Here is a 22,682-nt window from a genome sequence, read left to right on the forward strand (position 1 = left end):
TATTTTGTGAAAGAAAATATGGCAATGAAAGAAAAAAGGCGATGTGGGAGATCCTTAAGTTATAACCACTAAGGTTAATATAACCACTAAGAGTGGTTATATTCTTATATATTTTTAAATTTACTGCAGCTTAGTAATATTACCCTAAACATTTTGGGTATCCTAGAGGCATAAACACCCTCCTCCTAATATGTTTTTAATACCCTTATCAAATAATTTGCAGCTTGTTTGTTAAGCCGGAATTGCTGGCTAAATTGAGCAACACTTAAGTGAAAAAGGATTTTGAGTATTCCGTAGCATTCTTCTTATCCTCCGTTGTGGGCGTCGGATATCTGTCCTCTCTAATTCCTCCAAAACCAGCACATCTCCGTAAAACGCAGCCATATTAATACTTTTTGCCTCAGTTTTCCTTGCAAGAATCAAAACACATTACCGCCTACCTAAACTGAACCCAAGTTCACTTCTCCCAGTCCAGCCAGTCATGTCAGATTAATTTCGACTCGAAATAAAATTTCAACCACTTTCTTGAAGTTGAAATTAATTTCGATAAATCGAAAATTAGTGACGTCGTTTGGTTAGTTCAGCTGAAATCCACAAGGCTCGCAAAGTCGCATTTCGACGTCGCCATATTAATTTCGACATGTTTTGAGTCGAAATCTTAATTAGAATCAGGGCCGTTGTCTAATGACCACAGTGAGATTGGGTTAAAAAATTACCTGAATCCGACCATTCAACTTGGAAATTCCTTAAATTCTTTGACCTTATCAGAGGGAACTATTAAATATAATTTTTGGGTATAAAGATGACCATAATATGCGGGTAAATTAAAATCATTGCATAATCAAAATACGCATTTTTTTCAAAAACTGACAAAATATGCAAAAAAAGCACGTATATGCAATTTGCATATAATCCTAACAGTTATCGTGATTGTATTGTGTTCTATTGTAATTTCAATTGTAGGGCCTTCTCTGTCAGATTAGGTGTTAACAAAATATTGCTTAATTTGTAGATATTTTACATATTAACTATTATATTTATTATATATTTATTGATATTTCATTTATTTACATATTAGAATTCCGACACCTGGCTAAAATTATAAATTGAACAAAAGTAGAGAAAAAATTGATAATACTTTTTTTATATTAATCTATTATAATTTTCTTCTTTTAGTACAACTCTCTTCTTTCACATCAGTCTCTGCTAGTCCCCGCTTGAACACATATTGCCTAAAATAAATATTTAAAGTGTTTAACTTTAAAAACAAGTAATTATGACATTCATCATATGCATTTGAATTATACAGTGCTAGTCAAAAGTCCGTTCCCCCCTCGTACCTTTTAAACGGTTATTGTTACAATAGTGAAATTTGGAGGGAAATAATAAACAAACGTAGGCTTCTTAACTAGTCATAAGAAGTGAAGTAATAGTGACAGATGACGTTACAGCGCAAATGTGACAGATAATTTTAAATAGGACCTTATGGCGATACCACAGAATAAATACCAATCAAAATGTCCACTCTCAGATGCCGTCTTTGAAGTTTGTCAGTATAACGAATGCCATGTTTTAGACGGAAACAGACTCGAATTGAGAAATTTGTGACAAGCTACGACAGAACTGTAATTTAAATTTTTAGAAATTAATAATTTAGTACAATTAAAACATTTTGAAATAATTTAATCTATTCTTCAACTAAAAGTACGAATAAAATAGTGCATATTATATCCGTAGTTGCCGTAAATAAATTAAACCGGGTTAATTTGTCTATGCACACCAGATAAAATGTCACTGAACAGCACTGGTTCCGTTTAAAACATGGCTGATTCCGTCTGAGCGAACGAGATGCGCGTACTTATTTTTTCAAGCAGAGTGGGCATTCTGATTGTTTATTATTCTGTGGCGATACCTCGTTTGATAGGTATTGAAAATACCTATTGAGTCATAATAATTTTGTTTGAGTTTAAGCGAGTTCAATAACGATTTCCGAAGGGGAAATTGAAACGTCAATAAACGTATTTTAACCTTTAGTTGTGGCTTATTCCCATTTAAATAGTAATTAATTTAAAATGCCACAAGAAAATAGCTTCAGAACAATATTAAGTTGTTATTAATTATGTTTCTCTTTCTGCTATGTCTTACCTATAGCATTACATATGTAATGATTGTGCAGATTGACTCTCAAATAAATTTGTATACTTTTTCCATCGTCAATTTGCCAAGCGTCGGCTTTTGAGATTCTTTGATGTCAATGCCGACCATTGGCGTGGAAATTAAGAAAAGGGATCAGTTATCAAACGCATATTTCAAGAAAAATCATATAATTTTTATTAATTTTTACATAATTATATTCAGGAAAATTTCTCAATTTTTGGGCAGAAATTGTTTAAACAATTTTTTAAACAAATTCAAAATATCACCTTTTGTGCTCCAAAAAATATTTTTTAGGTTTTTGGGTGACTCTAAATAAGATCTATGTCATTTTTCTCAAAAGTTAATAGTTTTGGAGATATAGGCGATTTAAAATCCGAAAAATGCGATACCTAATATGCATTTTCGAGGCTTGAAAAATATGTAAATGAGTATTTTTGAGATTCAAGAGTATCTAAACTAAAGTATCAACATTGATTTTGGTGAGAAATCGGAGCAATATTTTCCGTAGCAGAAAAAGGTGATCTTTTGAATTTGAATTGTTTCCTGCAAAAATGTCCGGCACCCTTCAACCTTCGATTTGTTTAAACGGAGCATTTTTGAATAGGACTCTTCAAAGGACAGAATCAGTTTTTTTTTCAAATGGGAGCGGGCTCACAACATCGAATAAATAACAAATTAATTCTTTCAAATTAAAGCTTGTTAATTTTAGTGATTTATAAGAATATTGGACTTATTATTTAGTTTTTACATAAACCATAATATTTTTTTACAATTATCTGTAAATAATGGCTCATTCTGTCAGAAAATTTTAAAAGATTGTCTATCCAGCAATTAAGATAGTCAACTGAAATTTATTTTTTAAACACGGCCTACTGTTAATGCACAAACAGGGTGAATCTTCAATATTTTGCTTCGAGTTAGAGATATCTGAAAAAGTTATTTGGAAAAGATGTTCCAAATATTATTATAACCCCACATAACAAAGTTTTATGTCAAAATTCGCACTTTTACTTTTTTCATTAATTGAAGAGCTTATTTCCAAAGTGTCTTAAATCCAAAATTTCGATTTTTTAAATTTTCTTTTTTTAAACTTTATAGATTTCTTCAAGTCTAGAATAAAGTTATATGTACCAAAACAAAACTTCTGTTTTTAAACAAAACTTCTGTTTTATGTAAACTTCTTATTTACCATTTAAAAGTGCATATGAAAATTGTAAAATTGTATAATTTGTATGTTAAATTTGTATGAAAATCTATAATTTCATGGATTTCATTATATGGATGTAAGACACTTTGGAAATAAGCTCTTCAATTGTAGTCAGGATTCTAAAACGGACAGTTGGCTGTCCCGAGATGCATCTTTAGACAGCCAATTGTAGATTTAGGATCGAGATTACAAATAATACTGAAAAACTAAAATTGCGAATTTTGTCATGAAATTTGGTATGTGCGGTTACAATAAGTGGAACAACTTTTCCAAATAAGTTTTTCCGATTTCTCTAACGCGAAGCAAAATATCGAAAATTTACCCTGTTTGTGGATTCGCAGTAAGCCGCGTTTAAAATTTAAATTTCAGATGACTATCTTAAAAAAATGTGCACTATCAACATGTATGACTGTGCAAAATGTCAAATCTGTATGTATTTTAGTAGCTGATATATAGAGGTGTCTTCATCTTAAATGCGACACACTGTATAATAATGAATACTAGTGTTCAAGATGCATCGCGATAGCTGTAAAGAAATTAATTAGAAGGACTGAAAAGAATCGTCAGAGTCTTCTGAAGTCGAATCGTTCCCAGGTTGGATAACTATTGGTGCTATTGCCGGTAAAACAGGATATTCGTTTTCTATTTTTACAACATGAGCTCCGCAATTTTTCCACACATCGCTATTAATGCCACTAATTATTTCTCGAATATTCTCAATGGCCATTGCTCTTAATGTTGGGGACTGATTATATTTTCGCAATCGTTTTTTTACGGTATCCCAAACCATTTCAATTGGATTAAAAATGCAATAGTATGAGGGTAATCGCAAAAGAGTATGGCCGTGCCTGCTGCAAATGGTGTCAATAACGTATTCGTTTTTAAAATTTCGACTTTTGATCATTCTAATTAATTCTTTCTTTACTGGAATCTTTTTAGGAACAGTGATGTTTTTAAGTTGCATAAATTTTAAAATTTCGTCCTTTTTCGTGTTATTATTAGGTATTTTATTTAATATGCGGGAATGATCCGACGCATTATCCATAACAATCACTGAATTCGGCGGAATATATAATTATATTCAGGGAAATCTCTTAATTTTTCACGAATCAGTTCTAAAGTAGGCACTCTATTTTCTTTGTAAAAATTATAAAATGTTCGCTGAATAACGTCTTTTGCAGCAGTGTCAATCCTACCCAATTTTTTATTTGGTCGCTTTCGTTTTAAGGAATGATCTGTAACTGTGCCTAATTTAATAATTGTATATATCGTCTTATACCCGATTTTTTTAATACATGAATTCTCGAAACAATTGCATTATCAATTGTAAACTGTTCGCTGAATAACGTCTTTTGCAGCAGTGTCAATCCTACCCAATTTTTTATTTGGTCGCTTTCGTTTTAAGGAATGATCTGTAACTGTGCCTAATTTAATAATTGTATATATCGTCTTATACCCGATTTTTTTAATACATCAATTCTCGAAACAATTGCATTATCAGCCATCCCAATATTTTCTTTTTTCAAACACTCATACATATTTAAAACTATTCTTTGGGATTGTACGTGCAAATCTTTATTTTTTTATTCAGAGCTGTCATTAACATAATTGTCATTATTTATTGATAACACAGAAGTTGATGCATCTTAAAAAATGCCATCCTAGAAAAATATAATATTACTTATAACTTATATTACCTATACCTTATAATAAGCCTCCGCCTCTGCAAAAGGAAATATTTTAGGGTGTCACAGAGCCAGACAACAGGTGTTCATTAGAATTTACGGCTTTGCGCTTCGCGCTGTTGCCATAATGCATGAGTTTAAAATTAGTGAATATAACCTTAATACCATTATTAATATATCTGCAATTTTTCATGTTTCCGGGTAAGGTATAAAATCAATGAAATTTGGAAAAAAATAATACAATTCTTGAAACCGTTTTTGAGAACTTGGATTCTAAGTTGTCTGATTTCTTAAAAGTCGATCATTATATCTATAAAAGTATTACCGCTAAATTCACCAACAGGGCAACGTCGAACGTTCAAATTCTCTCCAGACTACAATGTTGCCAATATTCGAAAATTACTTAGAATATAAGTAATATATACAAAGTTCACGGTTGCTTTAATTCAGTAGTGAAGAGTCCATGGAAATATTAGTACCTAGTTAATTAATTTATATATATATTTTTTGAGAATATGTTTATATTATTTTTTAAGAGTGTCGTTCGTTGACTAGCAATTGAATAATAACGAATAGGGAATAGAGAATATTTTTTAAATATAACCTTAGGAATTTTAGGAAATATGTCTGACAACCTTGATTTGAAAGGCGGTCTCTTTGATACCAGAATGAGACATGTTTATGTTGGAAAATTATTAGTGGATGTACTATAACGGCGAACGCGTTTATAGAAGTGTAACTTCTACCGGCAGTCCCACTGGACTGCCACACCCAATTTTTTAATAATAATAATAATTGCTTTCACAAATTAAAGAAATTATAATAATTACAATTATATGTGTTAGGGCGCGGCCGTAGCTGTCATAAGTATTCTCAGTTTTAAATTTCAAGTATTGACATCTGACAGCTACTTTTATTTTTTGACATTAGTTTGTTTTGTTTTTAGAAAACGGTTAACCTCTATGTTACAACATTTTAAAGATATTTCTTTATTTGTAATAAATTATTTCTGCCACAGTTTATAGCCCAGTAACTATTTTTTTTTAAGTTTTGTAAAAATTCCCACTTTTAAACGGATGTTGTCAACGGATAGGATATGTAAGTTTTCTTCTTTGTTATTTTTGTATAAATCTTTGTAACTATATATAGTAATTATTTTTGCATTATCTGTATTTGTTACTGTTTGTGGTGAGACAACAATAAATGTTTAATTTATTTCTCTGAAACATTTTGTCTATTTATTAAAAAAAAGTCTCCTAACTCTTTTTTGTGTTTTTTGGGACCTTTTCTTTCCTCCAGCAGGAAGTTTCCTCGAAGCGGCGTCCCATTTCAAATAGCTAGAGGGAACTCTTGTGTTTTGTTTGTCTGTTTGTTATAGGAGATCCATGTAAGTACCCCTTTGTTTCATTTTTTATAGTTGCTCCAATCCAATTCTCCTGTTTCATTCACTTATCCACGACTACAGCTCTCCATCAGCCAATAAACCCGGAGCGCCGTTCGCATAAGTTTCGATTTGCTTTGCTTGCCCTATCTCTACCCCAATAATTTCTGTTTCCAATTTTCAACCCCTCATAGTAATACCCTATGTGGTAGGCAAAATATTCGTTACAACCTCATACTATAGTAGCACCTTTTTTTTAATCTAGACAATTTAAATTTAACTTTAATAAAAAATCAAAATAGAATATTAGAAATGTATGGGTAAATATCAATAGTACATTCAAGAACAGAGTTTCCCGATTACGTAAGTAAAATGTGTTGCCCGGATAAGGGTTAATTATTGTTCTCTTTTAAACATTTGGTTTCCTTTAAACTAATTGGTTTATTAGATCTATAATAAAAAATTAAATTCTTTGCAAATACCTTAAGAATTGTAATCGGCTTTTAATACTTACCTATAGGAAACGCCAACCTTGTCAAACATTTTCTTTGCGTTTATTGTATATTCTTTCTTGGCATATTTATCAGATAAGTAAACAACTTCTGTAATCCCTGCTTCTATTATAGCTTTAGCGCATTCATTGCAGGGAAATAAAGTGACGTAAATGGTACAGCCATTAATATCATCAACAGTTTTATTTATTATAGCACACGTTTCAGCATGGATAACTAAAATAAAGAATTAAGTAAGGAAATAAAATATTGGACAATGACAATTTGTTAGCATAGTTCTTATTATATATATATATATATATATATATATATATATATATATATATATATATATATATATATGTATATATATATATATATATAATAAGAATTATTAGCAATATAAACAAATTTTCATTCTCATCCCCAGTATATCCAAAGATTTTAAAAATTCTTTTGTATAATTTACGGCTTCGTCTTCATTAACAATACTGTCGATTGATTTAAAAGATACCACATCATCTGGTAACAACTGTTGAGTCTGGAAGTTAATTTCGTTCACCCATTCGCTGCAATGTTCCAATATAGTCAGTATAAGTGACTTTTGTTGTGTGATTTATATCAAAATTTTAAGGAAGGTGCAGTTCTGCTAGCTTGATTATCTTTTGTTGTGAAATATTGCGATCGGGTTAAGTTTAAGTAATATTATAAGCCTATACAGTATATCTGTATTATCTAAATGCTTAACCGCTTTGCTTGACTTCCATTTTATGGAAAGAAAACGAGTTGTTTAGCTGACACTATGAACAATCTAATCGATGACCTAAATGAGAAGCAGTTTGATTCTGCAGATATATACATTTATCCTCCAGTTGAAGATAGTTGAAGATCTGATGGAGATTCTGAATCATCGGATGATACGAATTTCAATGATTTTTCTGATGTTTTCGTCAAAGAAACTGAACGCCCCAGCCGAGGCAACTCTTATTTTTCAATGTGATTTACAAGAGGCTAAAGATGTGTTCTCGATGAACGATAATGAACTTCTAATAAATGTGGCTTAATCTAATAAAAGAGAAAATAAATCAAATAGACAAAACAACTGAAAAAGAGGTGACTTGTCCAAAGATAAACATTGAAAACATATCTCACTATTAAATTGAAATAATGTTCACTGTTAAAGTACTATCGATGTCTTTACACTTTTTTGATGTGAGAATTTGTTTGAATATATAAAAAACGAGACTATAAAGTATGCACAAAATGCAAACACATCATTTGAGGTTACGATTGAAGAACTCAAAGTATTCTTTGCAATACTACCGATTTCTGGTTATTCTCAAAGGCTCAGAAAAGATATGTACTAGAGTTTGGATCTGGATCTTAGAAACGAAGCAATCGCCAAAGCAATGTCGAGAAATAGATTTAGAGAAATTATGCAAAGTTTACATTTTTCAAATAACACTCAGCTACAAAAAAATGATAAGTATGATAAGTTTGCTAAAATAATACCACTCATAGAACATTTAAACAATCCATTTATAAAATATTTGCTAGTTGGTGAAACCATATCGGTATCTTATGATGAATCCATGGTACCGTGCTACAGCTACCATAGCTGTAAACAGCGTATTCAAGGGAAACCTATTAGTTTAAACTTTAGTCTGAAAATGTATCGAATGGTTATCTTGTGGGTGCCAAACCTTACCAAGGGAAAAGAATCTTACGAGAAGAGAGTAACTTGGGGCTAGGTGGATCTGTAGTTACAACTTTGGCCGAGAGACTGAAGCATAATTTTGCAGATCAAAAATTTTACTTTTTTATTGACAACTTTTTTACTGGACTTCCACTGATACGGGCCGTGACTGATTTAGGATATGGTTGCACGTTCAGTTCATGTTTGGCAGCGAATGGGTTAAGATTTTTTTTGTCGACGAAATAGCCGGAAAGACACAATTAATTCATGTTTGATCTCAACAAAATTGCAAAAATTATCTAGAAGTTTAATACATTGTGTTTGGATATATTCATATTCGTGTCACGAATAAAGGCGAAAAAAGTTACTGATAGGAGATAAGTGATCAAGTGTAAAAGTGGAAATACTTTTAACCTGAATAAACTTTTAATATTGCATTAATACTTGTGGAATATATTATATATTTAAAATCGTGCAACACTGCGTTGTTGCGGACTACGGAAGTATCACCGAAATGTAAACATAAATGTATATTTATGTATACTTACCAAATATGTGTTTATTATTAGAGGGATTTTCCTTTTTCCTCGCCCATGAAAATTCATTGGACTCTTTGAGCATGTGATTATAACCAATACCAACCACAATTTTATTATCTTTTATGATACACGCACCCACTTGAGTTTCCGGATCTTTACTTCTTTGGGCTGCTAATTTGGCAACTTCCATAAAAAATGCCTCGGTATTCAAATATTCGCTGCAATATTCATAATTTAAGATAGTTGGTAGTGGTTTCAGGGGCTAGTGAAGGAGCTTATACGTTTACTTTTTGTGAATTGTGAGTAATTTAGTTTAATTCAAATTGGTGACAAATAATAAATATGACTGCCAGTAGTATAGTGAACCGTGCATCAAATTGAAACATCAAAATTTAACAAGCGAAAAAAAACTATGATTGAAAATGTGTTTGAAGGAGTTCAAGCCAGAGAAAAAACTATGAATGTAAGCGATGTAGTTACATTATGTAGTATTTTGATAAAAGTTTCCGAAGTTAGTGTCTACACAGTGATTAAAGCAGACGGTGAAACAAACGATAACAATACTTTGAAGGTTGAGACAAGAGGAAGGAAACAAATAAAATTGGATGATACAACCAAACAGGCCATTCGTCGTGTAGTACATGCGTTTTATTTCAAAAAGGAATTACCAACTATAAAAAAATTGCTTCTTCTCTTCAATCTAATAAAATATATATATTTAGGGATTCTACAGTATTCACTGCCTTTTCCTCCTTCCTATGGGGCTCCATTCGGTTATTCTCTTTATCCATCTGCTGTCGCTAGCTCTTCTTACATGTCCATACCACTTTAGTCTTTTTTGTTCTATATATGTTAGTATGTCTGTTTCTATTGATGTTCTTTGCTTTATTTCGTCATTACTTCTCCTATCCATTCTTGTTACTCTGCAGCATCTTCGCAGGCATTCCATCTCTGTTGCTATTATCTTACTGCTGTTTTTCTTGTTTATGATCCAATTTTCGGCCCCATATGTCATAATACTTCGCACTAATGTTTTATAAATCTGCGTTTTTGTCTTCATATTTAGGTGTCTATCCCACCATACTGAGTTAAGTTGTCGGATATCTGTTCTTGTTTGTCCTAATCTTTGTGTAATTTCTTCCTCTGTTGTTGCCTTTTTCGTGATTATAAACCCCAGGTATTTGAATTTATCCTTTCCTTTGATTGTTACGTTGTCATCAATCTATAGATCTTCTTCTGTATCTAAAACCGGTCAACGGTCTCGAGAGCAGAGGATGGCTGGAAAAGTCACAATGGTCAAGAGGGCGGAAGAACCAACAGCGTCTGATCCAGAATGGGCGGCTGAAGAAAAGGTTCTCCAAACGGGGGTTGTGGCGTTAGGAATTAGCAACCTAACACACAGAAAAACGTAAGGGTAAGAAGAACGAAAATCGCAAGATGAAAAAGCCAAATACGGAAACACATCCCCGGGTGGAAATCCACACCTCTGATAGAGGGAGCCCCATCGGATACGGGGGGGCAATGTTGTGAAGAGTTCGGAAGACCCAGTCTTATCAAAGCTCAACCAGAAATCGAAACATAGAAAAGATAGAACATTCACATTCATATGTGCAACATGGAATATACAAGGATGGAACAAAAAGGCGACGGAAGTGATCAAAGAGTTTAAAGAAAGCAACATCGACATACTAGTAACAACAGAAACCAAAAAGAAAGGAAATGGAACAGAAACAATAGAAGACCATATCCACTGCTGGAGCGGAGTTAATAAAGAATGTAGAGCAAAGGCAGGAGTAGGAATACTAATCAAAAATAAGTGGCAGAACAGGGTTAGAACATGGGAACCAATCAACGAGAGAATAATTAAAATGCATATAGACATATACGGTAAAGAGACAGTGATACTCGGAGTATATGCACCAACAGATGATTCTCCGAGACTAGGAAAAGAACATTTCACTGAACAACTCCAAAATCAAATAGAGCTAATTAAAAAGAACGTGGAGATAATTATAACAGGAGACCTTAACGGCAGAACCGGAAGGAAAGAAAACGATAAAGTAGTGGGGAGATTTGGAGAGGATGAACAAAACGATAACGGAGAACGTCTGATTGAATTATGCGAACTAAACAACCTAAAAATCACCAACGGATTCTTCAGACATAAAAATATTCATAAATATACATGGACGCAAGAAACACAAAAGCTGAAATCGATAATAGACTACATAATAATCTAACAAGATACCACAATAAAGATCAAAGATGTACGAGTCAAAAGAGGAGCAGAATGTGGAACGGACCATAGACTACTGACAGCAAAAATGGGCATTAATTGGAAACATAACAAGACCCCCTCCACAGAAGAACCGTTGAACACTATAAGAGAAAAACAATACAATATAGAACTACTCCAAGAACAATCAATAAGAGAACTATACCAACAACGTCTAGACCAAAAATTAATAGAAGTTAGATACGGCAACATCGAAGAAATATACGAGCATATAAAGGCGAGTATAAAGCAAGCAGCATTCGAAGCCCTTGGGGAAAAAGAACATATAACAACTAAACAGCACTATTATGAAATAAATGAACCAACAAAAAGAATAATTGAAGAAAAAAAGCAACTATACAGAAAATGGCTGACTACAAACAACGATCTAATAAAAATATTCCAAAAATATCAAGACGTGTTTTGTCACGTACTTAAGATAAAATGAACTTTAAAGGTATTTCAAGAAAAAGAGGAATAGTACCCCTATTAAAAAATAAGAAATTATTTTATGGCACAGAAAGTATCTGAAACAAATAACAGAATTTCGAAGAGACGGAAAAAAACATATACAGACGGAATATGGTTAAATGAAGGACGTGACAAAAATATGGCAGAATTTAAATGTGAAAAGTAAACGACAAGCTTTCGTAATTGGTTTGTCGACAGGTTTAAAGCCCCATCCGGAAAAGGAAAGCGCCTTATTATTTGCCATATTGGTAGCAACTCAGGATTTGTTGAAGGAGGTTTAAATGCATTATGGAGATTACCATGAGGACATGGATGCAGATCATTATGAAAAATAGGTTTCAGGTATTCTGCTAAAAATCGAAAAGGGATCTGTTATTATCAAACAACCGATGGACAAAACGTATTGTCGACCAGAGACCAAGACAAGAAGCACTACGGGAGAGAGGACGTCCACCAACCAAATGAACTGGCGACCTGAAGTATGTTAGCAGTAGCCTAATGCGAGCAGCACAAGATAAAGACAGATGAAAAGAGCTAAGGGAGACCTAAGTTGATGATGAGGATGACATTGTTCTTTTAGAAATGCCTTTTTCCTCAGACAACTTTTGTATTGTTCTTGAAAATGAATGCTATCTACAATTTATACGAAAATTTACCATATTACTAATATCACTAATTTTACCCGGATATGTTTTACTCTGCCATTCTTCATTATTAAATTTTATCATTTCATTCCAACAATGTTATACTTAAAGTGACAATAGTATATAATATAAGAATATCTCACCTTCTGCCTGCCATTGCTACTGTACACAAACTAATTTTATTTCCTATACTTTTAATACATTTATACTATATTTATACTCACATTTATACAATTTCCTGATTAGATCAGTTGCTATGATACTGATAAGATGCATCTTAATTACTTGATAGAGTAATTCCCCCATTCCGGGGACAAAAATAAATTGATTGAATCCAACTTACCTTAGTACAAAAGTGTACACAAAAAAAGTTACAGCCCTTTGAAGTTACAAAATAAAAATTGTTTTGTTGCACTCCTAAACTACTTGACATTTTGTAATAAAAATGGACACGTTACTTTCTTGTTCTGAAAGCATTTTTCATACAAAAGAAACAACAAAATCTAAGCGCACAGAAAAAATTTAAGGAGGGTGTGCAGCCCTAAATCCCCCCAAACTTTTGAGTACGTTCAAATCAAATGAATTCTGTGGCATCATTAGTTTAACACATTATTTTTAAAACTTTTTTGCCTCTTATTACATTTTCGAAAAACTAGTTTTTTCCTAGTTGGCCATAAAATTACAATTAGTTTCTACGGATACAATAATTACAAACAGTTCCATCAATAATAGTCAATAATTTGAAGCTATCATTTATTGTGTGAATAAGATTATTATTAATAATTTTGATATTACAATTACACATTTCAGGAAATGGCAGATATGCATTTACCTTTGGGTAAGTTGGATCAGATTAAATTATGATTTCAATAGACTATCGGGAATATCGTAGGTGAATGTCAAGGAAATAGTGCAGCAGCCGCAAGGCGTTATGCAGTAAAATACCCCAATAGAAATACACCCGATAGACGATGATTACTGACCATTCATCGTCGTTTACGGGAAACGGGTACATTCCAACCGCAAGTTGCTGGCAATAGTGGTCGTCCAATAATAGATGCAACTGATGAAGACATTTTAGAAATCGTTGAAGAAGTCCCTGGAGCAAGAAGTACAAGGGTAATAGCTGCTCAACTAAATGTTCCTCACGTAAGGGTTTCAAGGATCAGCTGCTTAAACCCTATTACTTAACAATGGTTCAAGAGTTATTGGTTGAAGATTATCCTAAAAGGATTGGATTTTGCGATTGGTTGTTAATGGAAAACACTCGAAATGTTAATTTTATTAGAAATATTTTGTTTATCGACGAGGCTATCTTCAGTAGAAGTGGAATAACAAACCATCATCACGAGCACATTTGAGCCGACGAAAATCCTCACGCCAAGAAAACGACTCATCATCTCAAAGGACTTTCAAAGTTAATGTTTGGGCAGGAATTGTGGATAACAATCTAATAGGCCCAGTATTTCTTCCCAACAATTTAAATGGTGATACTTATTTGCAGTTCTTGGCAAACGATTTACAAGAGTATTTGGAAGAAGGGAACATTGCAATAAGGCAAAATATGTGGTTTCTATTAGATGGCGCTCCACCGTATTACAGTAATGAAGTCCAGGAATACCTTTGCAGTCAGTATCCTGGTGGAAGGCGTGGTGACGCACCTATTTCTTGGCCACCCATAAGTCCAGGTCTAAACCCCATGGACTTTTGCTTTTGAAGATTTATGAAAGAGAAAGTGTATTCTGTAACAATAGAAGACGAACAACAATTGAGGGTTAGAATAATTGAAGCTGCAAATCAATTTCGTCAGAAAAATATGATTTTTCAGCGTATTCGGTTTTCTTTAAAAACGATACCGAATGTGTATTGAAGAAAATTGGGGTCATTTTGATCATTTATTGTAATATATTTATAGAGGTTATAGACATTTTTTGTACTTGTTAATTCATTTAAGCCATTTATGTAGTTGCACGTAATTTTTAAAGGTTAATGAAAATTGCCGTAACTCAATAAAAACTGTTTTTTGAACAAAGTCATAAGAGGCAAAAAGTTTTAAAAATAACGTGTTAAACTAATGATGCCACAAAATTCATTTGATTTAAACGTACTCAAAAGTTAGGGGGGGGGGGGGATTAAGGGCTGCACATCCCCTTAAAATTTTTCCGTGTGCTTAGATTTTGTTGTTTCTTATTTATGAAAAACGCTTTTAGAACAAGCGAGTAACGTGTCCATGTTTATTACAAAATGTCAAGTAGTTTAGGAGATAATGCAAAAAAAACAATTTTTATTTTGTAACTTCAAAGGGTTGTTACTTTTTTTGTGTACACTTTTGTACTAAGGTAAGTTGGATTCAATCAATTTATTTTTGTCCTTTTTGAAACACCCTGTGTAATTATAAAAATAAAATATAAACGAAATATAAAGTTTCGTTTGTATTTTTTAACTCCCACTGTTCTAGTAGTCGTTGTTAATAAATATTGTGGATATAGTAAATGATAGAACGCCTATGAATAACTGTTCTGATGAGACTTATTAAGTCGAAATAGGTATTAAGAGATACATAGACGCTTTGTGCGTGAAATCAAATCTTTGCTGTCTTTTTCATTTTATTCGGATCTACTCTGTATGAGTACAAGAAATAAATTCGTTAAGGATTTCTGCTTAGTTGATAGACATGTCGTGGAATGCAAATTTTAGATTCCCCATGTCTCTATTAACATCTTTATCAACGTCTGTTATACCTCGCAATTTTTAGAAGGTTCAGATTAAAGCAGAAATCTGAATTTGTTTCGAAACTATTTTACCGATTTTAATATATATTTGTATAATGCAGTTCTATTGTATTCAACATAAAAAGAGGAGAACATTTTTCATAAATTCTTACCAATAAGGATTTCGAAAATCCTTTTTACAATGAACAAACAAGTCTATAGAATAACAAACATTATTGAAAATATAAAGAAATATAGTTCTCCAAGCAATTTGATTAACCCAGTCTGACAGACTTGCACACCCCTTAGAATGACATTCGGGTGTTACAATTCATTGGAGCGAGGTGTATAGATTCGTGAACCACTCCACCGCGCTTCAAGACTCCAAGCCATCCCTTTCCCCCCTATAGCACTCTAACGCGCGATAGCGGCTCACTATCAGCCAAATGCTTCTCGTGTGAAATCAGGGGCACAAGAACAAGAACACAATATCCTAACCCGATTAAAGGAGGCTGGCGTGAGGCGCTTTTTTCCTGCTTTCTCTAGTGACGTATCATCGAACTGAAATTGCTTGCTCGGCCAGTTCGACTACTCGGTGGCCGAGGATGTGGGTCCTTCGTGCCCAGGTTTTGGGATTTTGTTAATTTTTTGGATGGCTGTCGCCTTTTTGTTAGTATTTTTTGATTTTTTTTGGTGACCAAAGCCTTTGTTTATTTTTTTTTTTTGAAGGTTGAAAATAAACATCCTTTATTAAAATTTCCTGTGCTGCGTGTTGGTGCTTCTTTTGTTAGTAGAGCTACGAATTATCTAGACTTTATGTGTTTGCCAGGATTTGATGTTTTGGCCTTTTGTGTTTCCATCTATGGAACGCATCATATCTTATTATCTCTCGCAGGATCGGGCTTGGGTGATTTTCTAATTATGCAGACCTAATTCTGGCTTTTTCAGCCACTTTATTTATCACCCTTACTTGTTGCAGTTCTCTAAACAGAAAGCCTTCAGCGACGCATCTGTGTACATTTGCCGCTGCTCTGAGGATGTTATTGTGGTCTACTTGTATTTTCTTTTTATTTAAATTGCTTATCTGTATCCATGCGAGAGATGCATATGTGATTATTGGAAATATGACGCTGTTTGTCACTCTCATTTTCATCTTTATGCATAGTTTGCTTCTTGTACCCGTGAGTCCTCTCATTGCTGCTCTTGCTGTTGCTGTTTTCTGGATGTTTGTGTCCACGTGTTGCGTAAAGATTAAGCCCTGGTCCATAGTGACTCCTAGGTATTTCGCTTCTCTTCTTCATTCGATAAGATTATCGTGCACTAACAGCTATTTCTCTGGGGTTTTCTTTTCATTTTGAATATAATTGTTTGTGTCTTTTCTGATTTGATTGCTATCTTCCATTGGATACACCATTCTTCAATGTTGTCCCATGCTGTCTCTAGATTATTGGCCGCTACTTCTAAGTTTCTGTATTTGGCCGCAATTGTTATGTCGTCTGCATAAATCCTGAGTAGTGTTCCTGGTGTTCTTGAAACATCTGTGGTGTATATTGTGTACAGTAGGGGTGACAGGACTACTCCCTGTGGCCCTCCAGCCTTCAGAACTCTGTACTCTAACAGTACTTGTCCTTTTCGTACCCTAAAGCTTTAGTTGTTCAAGTACGAAGAGATCAGTCTCATCCTGGCCTCACTGTATCCGTGGCCTCTCATTTTGTAAATTAGGCCTTTATGCCAAACTCTGTTGAAAGCTTTGTTTAGATCTAGGAATGCTGCTCTTGTGTACTATTTGCCGTTAAATCCAGCTGTTGTGTATTCTGTCAGTCTAAGTACTTGTAATTTGCTGCAGTGTTCTGCTCTTAATCCGAACTGAGCTTCTGGGATTAGTCCTATTTCATATGTTGCAGCTTGTAGTCTGCTTAGTACTATTCTTTTTACGATCCAGCTGACTGCTGGCAGTAGCAGTGAAGTCGGCCTATAGGCCTGTAGTGTTGCGTAAACATGGTATTCTTTCTTAGCTTCTGAATCATCATAACGTAGGTTTCCTTCCATCGATTTGGGAAGAGTCTGTATTTAAGGATTGCGTTTGTTATGTTGATTAAAAATACTATTGCTTTTGCTCGTAGATACTTCAGAGCTCTATTTGAAATTTCCTCTAGACCAGGTACTATTTTCGGTGAACTATTTTTAATTAATTCGTTTATTTCTTGAGATGTAGGTACGATTATCTCGTAAAATATCGATTTTTGAGTACTTTTTGTACGCTGTTTTAGAACTCTAGGACTCTTTCTTCTATTTCTTGTGGATTGTTTATGACTAGGGCGTTGTTACTCACCCAATACTCACAAGTCTTTTGTAATTTGTCCACTTTGTTTTCTTCCGGTTTCTTGTTATTGGGCTGTTTTCTTCCCTTGTTCCTATTTCTAGTAATATGGGGTTGTGGTCTTGTGATCTTTCGGTTAATGTTCTGATCTCGGTCTGTAGTCCTAGATTTTTAACTATGTCTAGATATGTGGGTTGAGCATTTCCTGGGAAATGTGTCGGTTCGATGGACCATATTACCATTGTGTCTTCATTGTGAACTAGATAGTTGTTCAGTAATCTTCCGTTTATATTCGTAGCTCTATCGCTACTGTTTGGAGATCTCGTATTTAGGTCTCCTATTATTATGGACGACTCTTCTATATTAAGGAACGCGTTGAGGTCGTCGTCTATTATGGGATCTCGTGGCTGGTTGTTGATTGGTTTGAACGGAAAGAGTCTCGCTCTTTCTTAGCGGAGACTCTTGATAAAGTGTAAAAAATACTAGAGTCAAGTATTTATTTTTAAAAACACGATTCTGCTTATACGTCGAGATTCCAATGACTTGGTTCCCCTCCTTATTTCTCTCTCTCTCTCTCTTTCTCTCTATCTTTCTCTCTCCTTCTCTCTCTGGGAACGCTGGGACGCAAAGTGAATCACGAAATTTAAAATCCAGATTGGCTTACCTTTTAGGTGGTGATCTAAGTGGTTTTTTTATGTTTTTTTTGGAAACCGCTAACTAGCAAAATTAAATAGTGCACCAAAATTGAGTACACCCTTTGCTAATTAAAGGCTTTAATTTGTCATATATCTTTACTTTAAGTGACGACTATGTTAATTTTACCATAATTATATATAATAATTAAGAATCATATACTGAAAGATACTTCAAAATTACTCAGGAATTTCCTTTTTCTAAACTTTTCTAAACTTCTAATTTTAATATAGTCTTTGTAAGTTGTAAGGTTATCCTCTAATCACTAACAAATGGTGATCAGAGTTTATATCCGGCTCCGGATAAATTTCGATTTCGATTAGTCGATTTAGTTAAAATGTACAATATATTCCTTCTTTTGAGGATTTACAGATGATTGGAAAAAACCAAATTATTTTCTCGTAGGTATGTAATGAGTTTTCGACACTCGTGCTTCTCCAAAGTCATGAGTTATAATATAGTTTCGTCTTTAGTGATCTTCCTCATCCCACTGTTGTCTTAAAATTACTTATTAAAATTAGTTCTTTTCAAAAGATTCCACCTCTCATCTATTTTATTAAAATGCATTATATTACGGTGCATTAGAAATATGTGAAGTACTGATAATGCTAATAATCAATAATTCTGTGTATTCTGATTTCTCAATGCTTTTAACTGTTTATAGATATTGTTACGAACATACTTTTGGCATGGCCCAGGTAACGGTTGCATTGCATCTCTAATACTCTCGAAAGTTCGCGGCGTATCGAGTGCGAGAGAGAATAACCGGTCACGTAGGTGAATTAGAGGTGGGACCCAGAATATTCTCGATACAGTAACTGTAGTATATATAGGTAACAGTGTTAGAAGTAGAGTTAGTTGATAAGAGAGTACCGAACTGTAAACTTATAAATAAATATATTTATATAAATTCGAACCGCTCGTTTTATTTAATCACGCTACAGTGGTGTTACGGTGTGAGATTTGCAAATAAATTCAGCAGTGATTTTTGAAAAAAAACTTTTGAACTTTTGAAAAGTATTATTCGTCGAGAACATCCGCGTAGTTCGGTTGTGATCTTCGTATAAAAGAACATTTAAAAAGTACGTGTGTACCTGACCAAAGATGCTGCTAGTAGAACTTTCAGTAAAACAGTTGCGTGAGCAGCTAGAAGAACGCGATGAAGACTGCAGTGGGTCCAAGAAGATACTCCAAGAACGACTGAAGACTGTGCTTAACAAGAATGGAGAAGACCCAGAGACATTTCAGTTTCAATCAGCAGAAGAAGCAGTTTTAACGAAAATAATTGATGGAAAATTTGAGAATGTCTCGCAAATGATTGAAGAGAGTTCTAGAAAGAATGATGAGAATGTTTCCAAAAGATTCGACGAGACTTCACAAATTATTAAAGAAGTAGCTAGACAAAACGACGAGAAATTCGAAAATATGTCTAGAAGATTCGACGAAGTATGTAATGAAAACAATGAGAAATTTGAAGAAGTCTCAAGAACATTCGATAAAGTAGAAGAGAAGATCAAAGAATTAGAGACCATGATAACTAACACAAAAGTGCTACCACCAGTTAATACAATAGCCTTAGATCCGGTAGTGAAAGAAGAATTACCTAGAGACGAAATGACACATCATATGAGATTCAAATTGCCACCATTTGATGGAAAGTCCTCTTGGTCCATATACCTTAGACAATTTGAAGCTATTGCGACAGCCAATCATTGGACAGAACAAGAAAAAGCTGTTTCCTTGACTGCTGCTTTACGAGGTGATGCTGCAGATATCCTAAGATCAATTCCTAAGGGTCAAGAAAAATGTTACCAGACCTTGTTCACTCGACTAGACAAACTTTACGGAGATGCCCATCTACAACCAGTGTACAAAGTACAAATAAGAAGTAGAATCCAACGAGCAAGTGAGAGTTTGCAAGAGTTTGAAGCAGATGTTGCTCGTATAGTGCGGTTGGCTTATCCGGAGGTACCAGACAACATTTTGGAAGAAATTGCTGTAGATGCCTTCGTCAATGGGTTAAGAGACATTGAACTACAGAAAGCTTTACGACTAGCAAGACCGAAAGTTTTAGATGAAGCGCTCGCTATTGCCTTAGAACATGAAACAGCTAGTCAAGCTTCACGGAGCTATCGAGTACGAACCTCTGAAGAGAGCGACGAACAAAACGAGAAACGTCTGGAGGAAATCGTACGGAAAGTAGTTCGTGACATGATGCCGAAGAGACGTGAACCCAGATGTTGGAATGGTAACGACGTAGGTCACATTCGTCGTAAATTGCAAGAAAATAATACAGCAGTCAGAAAACTAGAACGGGTCGACAACAAGGGGCAACTGCCAACCTCGAGAAACACAGCCCCCATAGTAACTGTCAACATTACGTCCTCAGGTGGAATTCATAGCTTGTACATAGAGGGTCGTATCAATAATAAAAGTAGATCGTTTTTGGTAGATACAGGTGCAACGAGAACTATTGCACGGCCAGAAGTAGTACGAGGCCATCTTAAATTATTGCCTGCAACAGTAAAGCTTAGAACAGCAACTGGTGAGATAATTAATACATATGGCGAGGCTAATATGTCAGTATCCATTGGCCAGACCACAGTGCAACATACAGTATTAATTGCAGAGATCTCCGATGATTTCATATTGGGGATGGATTTACTAAGGAAAGTTGGGGCTGTATTGAATGTCAAAGATGGAGTTCTCGAGATCAGTGGTGAAGAGTTGCCGTTTCATGAAGACCAAGAAGATGTTATCAGCTTAATAACTACTTGTGACGTAACAATACCCGGTAATAGTGAGAAAATTTTAATGACCAGACCTGATGGTTACTGCCGAGAGGGAAGTTTAAGGATGGTCGAAGATGTGAATAATGCCGAGTTCCTAACGGCAAAAGCTTTGGTGAGAATTCGAGATTTCGTTCCTGTAAGAGTTATGAATTTAAAGGGAACTGCTATTAAGTTAAGTAAAAGAACTTTGATTGGACAGTGTGTTCCCGTGGCTTCGATTTGTTCCATGAATACTAATGAGAAACCGTCGAAATCTAAGTATCCAAAGGAGCTTGTCGAGACGATGATTAAAACGTGCCAAGATCTTGATGATGAACGAACTAAAAAAGTGAAGTCTATGCTGATAGAATTTCAAGATGTTTTTGCCATGGATAAGAAGGATAATGGCAAAACAAGCATAGTAAAGCATAAAATTAATACCGGAGACGCTCAGCCAATCAGACAACAACCTAGACGACTTCCATTTTCGAAAAGAGATGAAGCCGAAGACATCATCAAAGATATGAACAAACAAGGGGTAATTGAACCATCAAACAGTCCATGGACATCACCAGTAGTCCTAGTAAAGAAGAAAGATGGTTCAACACGTTTTTGTATTGACTACCGACAGCTCAATGCAGTAACTAAAAAAGATAGTTATCCTTTGCCCAGAATAGACGATACTTTGGATACACTTTCTGGTTCTCGTTGGTTCTCCACACTCGATCTGAAAAGTGGATATTGGCAAGTAGACATGGAGCCAGCTGATCGTGAAAAAACCGCATTCTCGATAGGATCAGGGCTTTGGCAGTTCACAGTTATGCCCTTTGGTTTATGTAATGCCCCGGCCACATTTGAAAGATTAATGGATGCAGTTTTAAGAGGTCTAACATGGAAAACATGCCTGGTTTATTTGGATGATGTAATTGTAGTTGGAAGATCCTTCGATGAACATGCCAATAATCTAACAGAAGTCTTTCAACGATTGCGGGCAGCGAATCTGAAGTTGAGTCCGAAGAAATGTCACTTGTTTCGACGAGAAGTGAAGTACTTGGGACATATTGTAGCAAGTAATGGTGTAACAGCTGATCCTGAAAAACTTGCAGCGATTAAGGATTGGCCAGTACCAAGAGATAAACACGAAATTAGAAGTTTTCTTGGCCTATGTACATATTACCGCCGTTTTGTCAAAGGATTTGCCAATATCTCCAAGCCATTAACAAAGTTGACAGAAGAAGGCAAAGAATATACATGGAGCGAAGAGTGTCAAAGAGCTTTTGAACACTTACAAATGGCTCTGATCAGCGCACCGATTTTAAGCTACCCTAGACAGGCAGGAAAATTTGTGTTGGACACCGATGCAAGCAACAGTGCAATAGGAGCTGTTCTTTCCCAAATCCAAGATGGACAGGAGAAAGTCATCGCTTACTTTAGCAAAGTCTTGTCAAAACCAGAAAGAAACTATTGCGTTACCAGAAGAGAATTGCTAGGCGTAGTGAAGGCTTGTGAGCATTTCCATAAATACTTGTATGGCAGAAAGTTTCTTCTTCGCACGGATCACGCTGCTCTAAAATGGCTCCTACAATTTCGTAATCCAGAGGGCCAGATGGCAAGATGGTTAGAACGATTACAAGAATATGA

General features: G+C 34.5%; 2 protein-coding genes across 2 annotated transcripts in view; one reads left to right on the forward strand and one right to left on the reverse strand.

Annotated features, from left to right (window-relative positions):
• Positions 1–22,682, forward strand: part of LOC140446197 (synaptotagmin-15-like) — a 712,326-nt gene that overhangs the window by 459,433 nt on the left and 230,211 nt on the right. The gene's annotated exons all lie outside the window — the stretch shown is intronic.
• LOC140446195 (deoxycytidylate deaminase-like) lies at positions 1,032–12,836 on the reverse strand. The gene is made up of 4 exons (XM_072538733.1): positions 12,690–12,836; positions 9,166–9,374; positions 6,945–7,158; positions 1,032–1,232 (listed from the first exon to the last, which is right to left on the reverse strand). The coding sequence occupies exons 1-4, from the start codon at positions 12,701–12,703 to the stop codon at positions 1,157–1,159; spliced, it is 513 nt and encodes a 170-aa protein (XP_072394834.1). The 5' UTR covers positions 12,704–12,836; the 3' UTR covers positions 1,032–1,156.

This window comes from Diabrotica undecimpunctata, chromosome 7 (genome assembly GCF_040954645.1).
Source record: "Diabrotica undecimpunctata isolate CICGRU chromosome 7, icDiaUnde3, whole genome shotgun sequence".
NCBI lineage: Eukaryota > Metazoa > Arthropoda > Insecta > Coleoptera > Chrysomelidae > Diabrotica > Diabrotica undecimpunctata.

What these genes read in the sequence shown, in the direction of transcription:
- LOC140446195 (XM_072538733.1), bottom strand. An exon ending in TAATAATAAACACATATTTG is followed by an intron (nt 7,159 to 9,165) that starts GTAAGTATACAT and finishes TCTTTATTTTAG; the next exon opens with TTATCCATGCTGAAACGTGT. An exon ending in AAGGTTGGCGTTTCCTATAG is followed by an intron (nt 1,233 to 6,944) that starts GTAAGTATTAAA and finishes TATTTATTTTAG; the next exon opens with GCAATATGTGTTCAAGCGGG.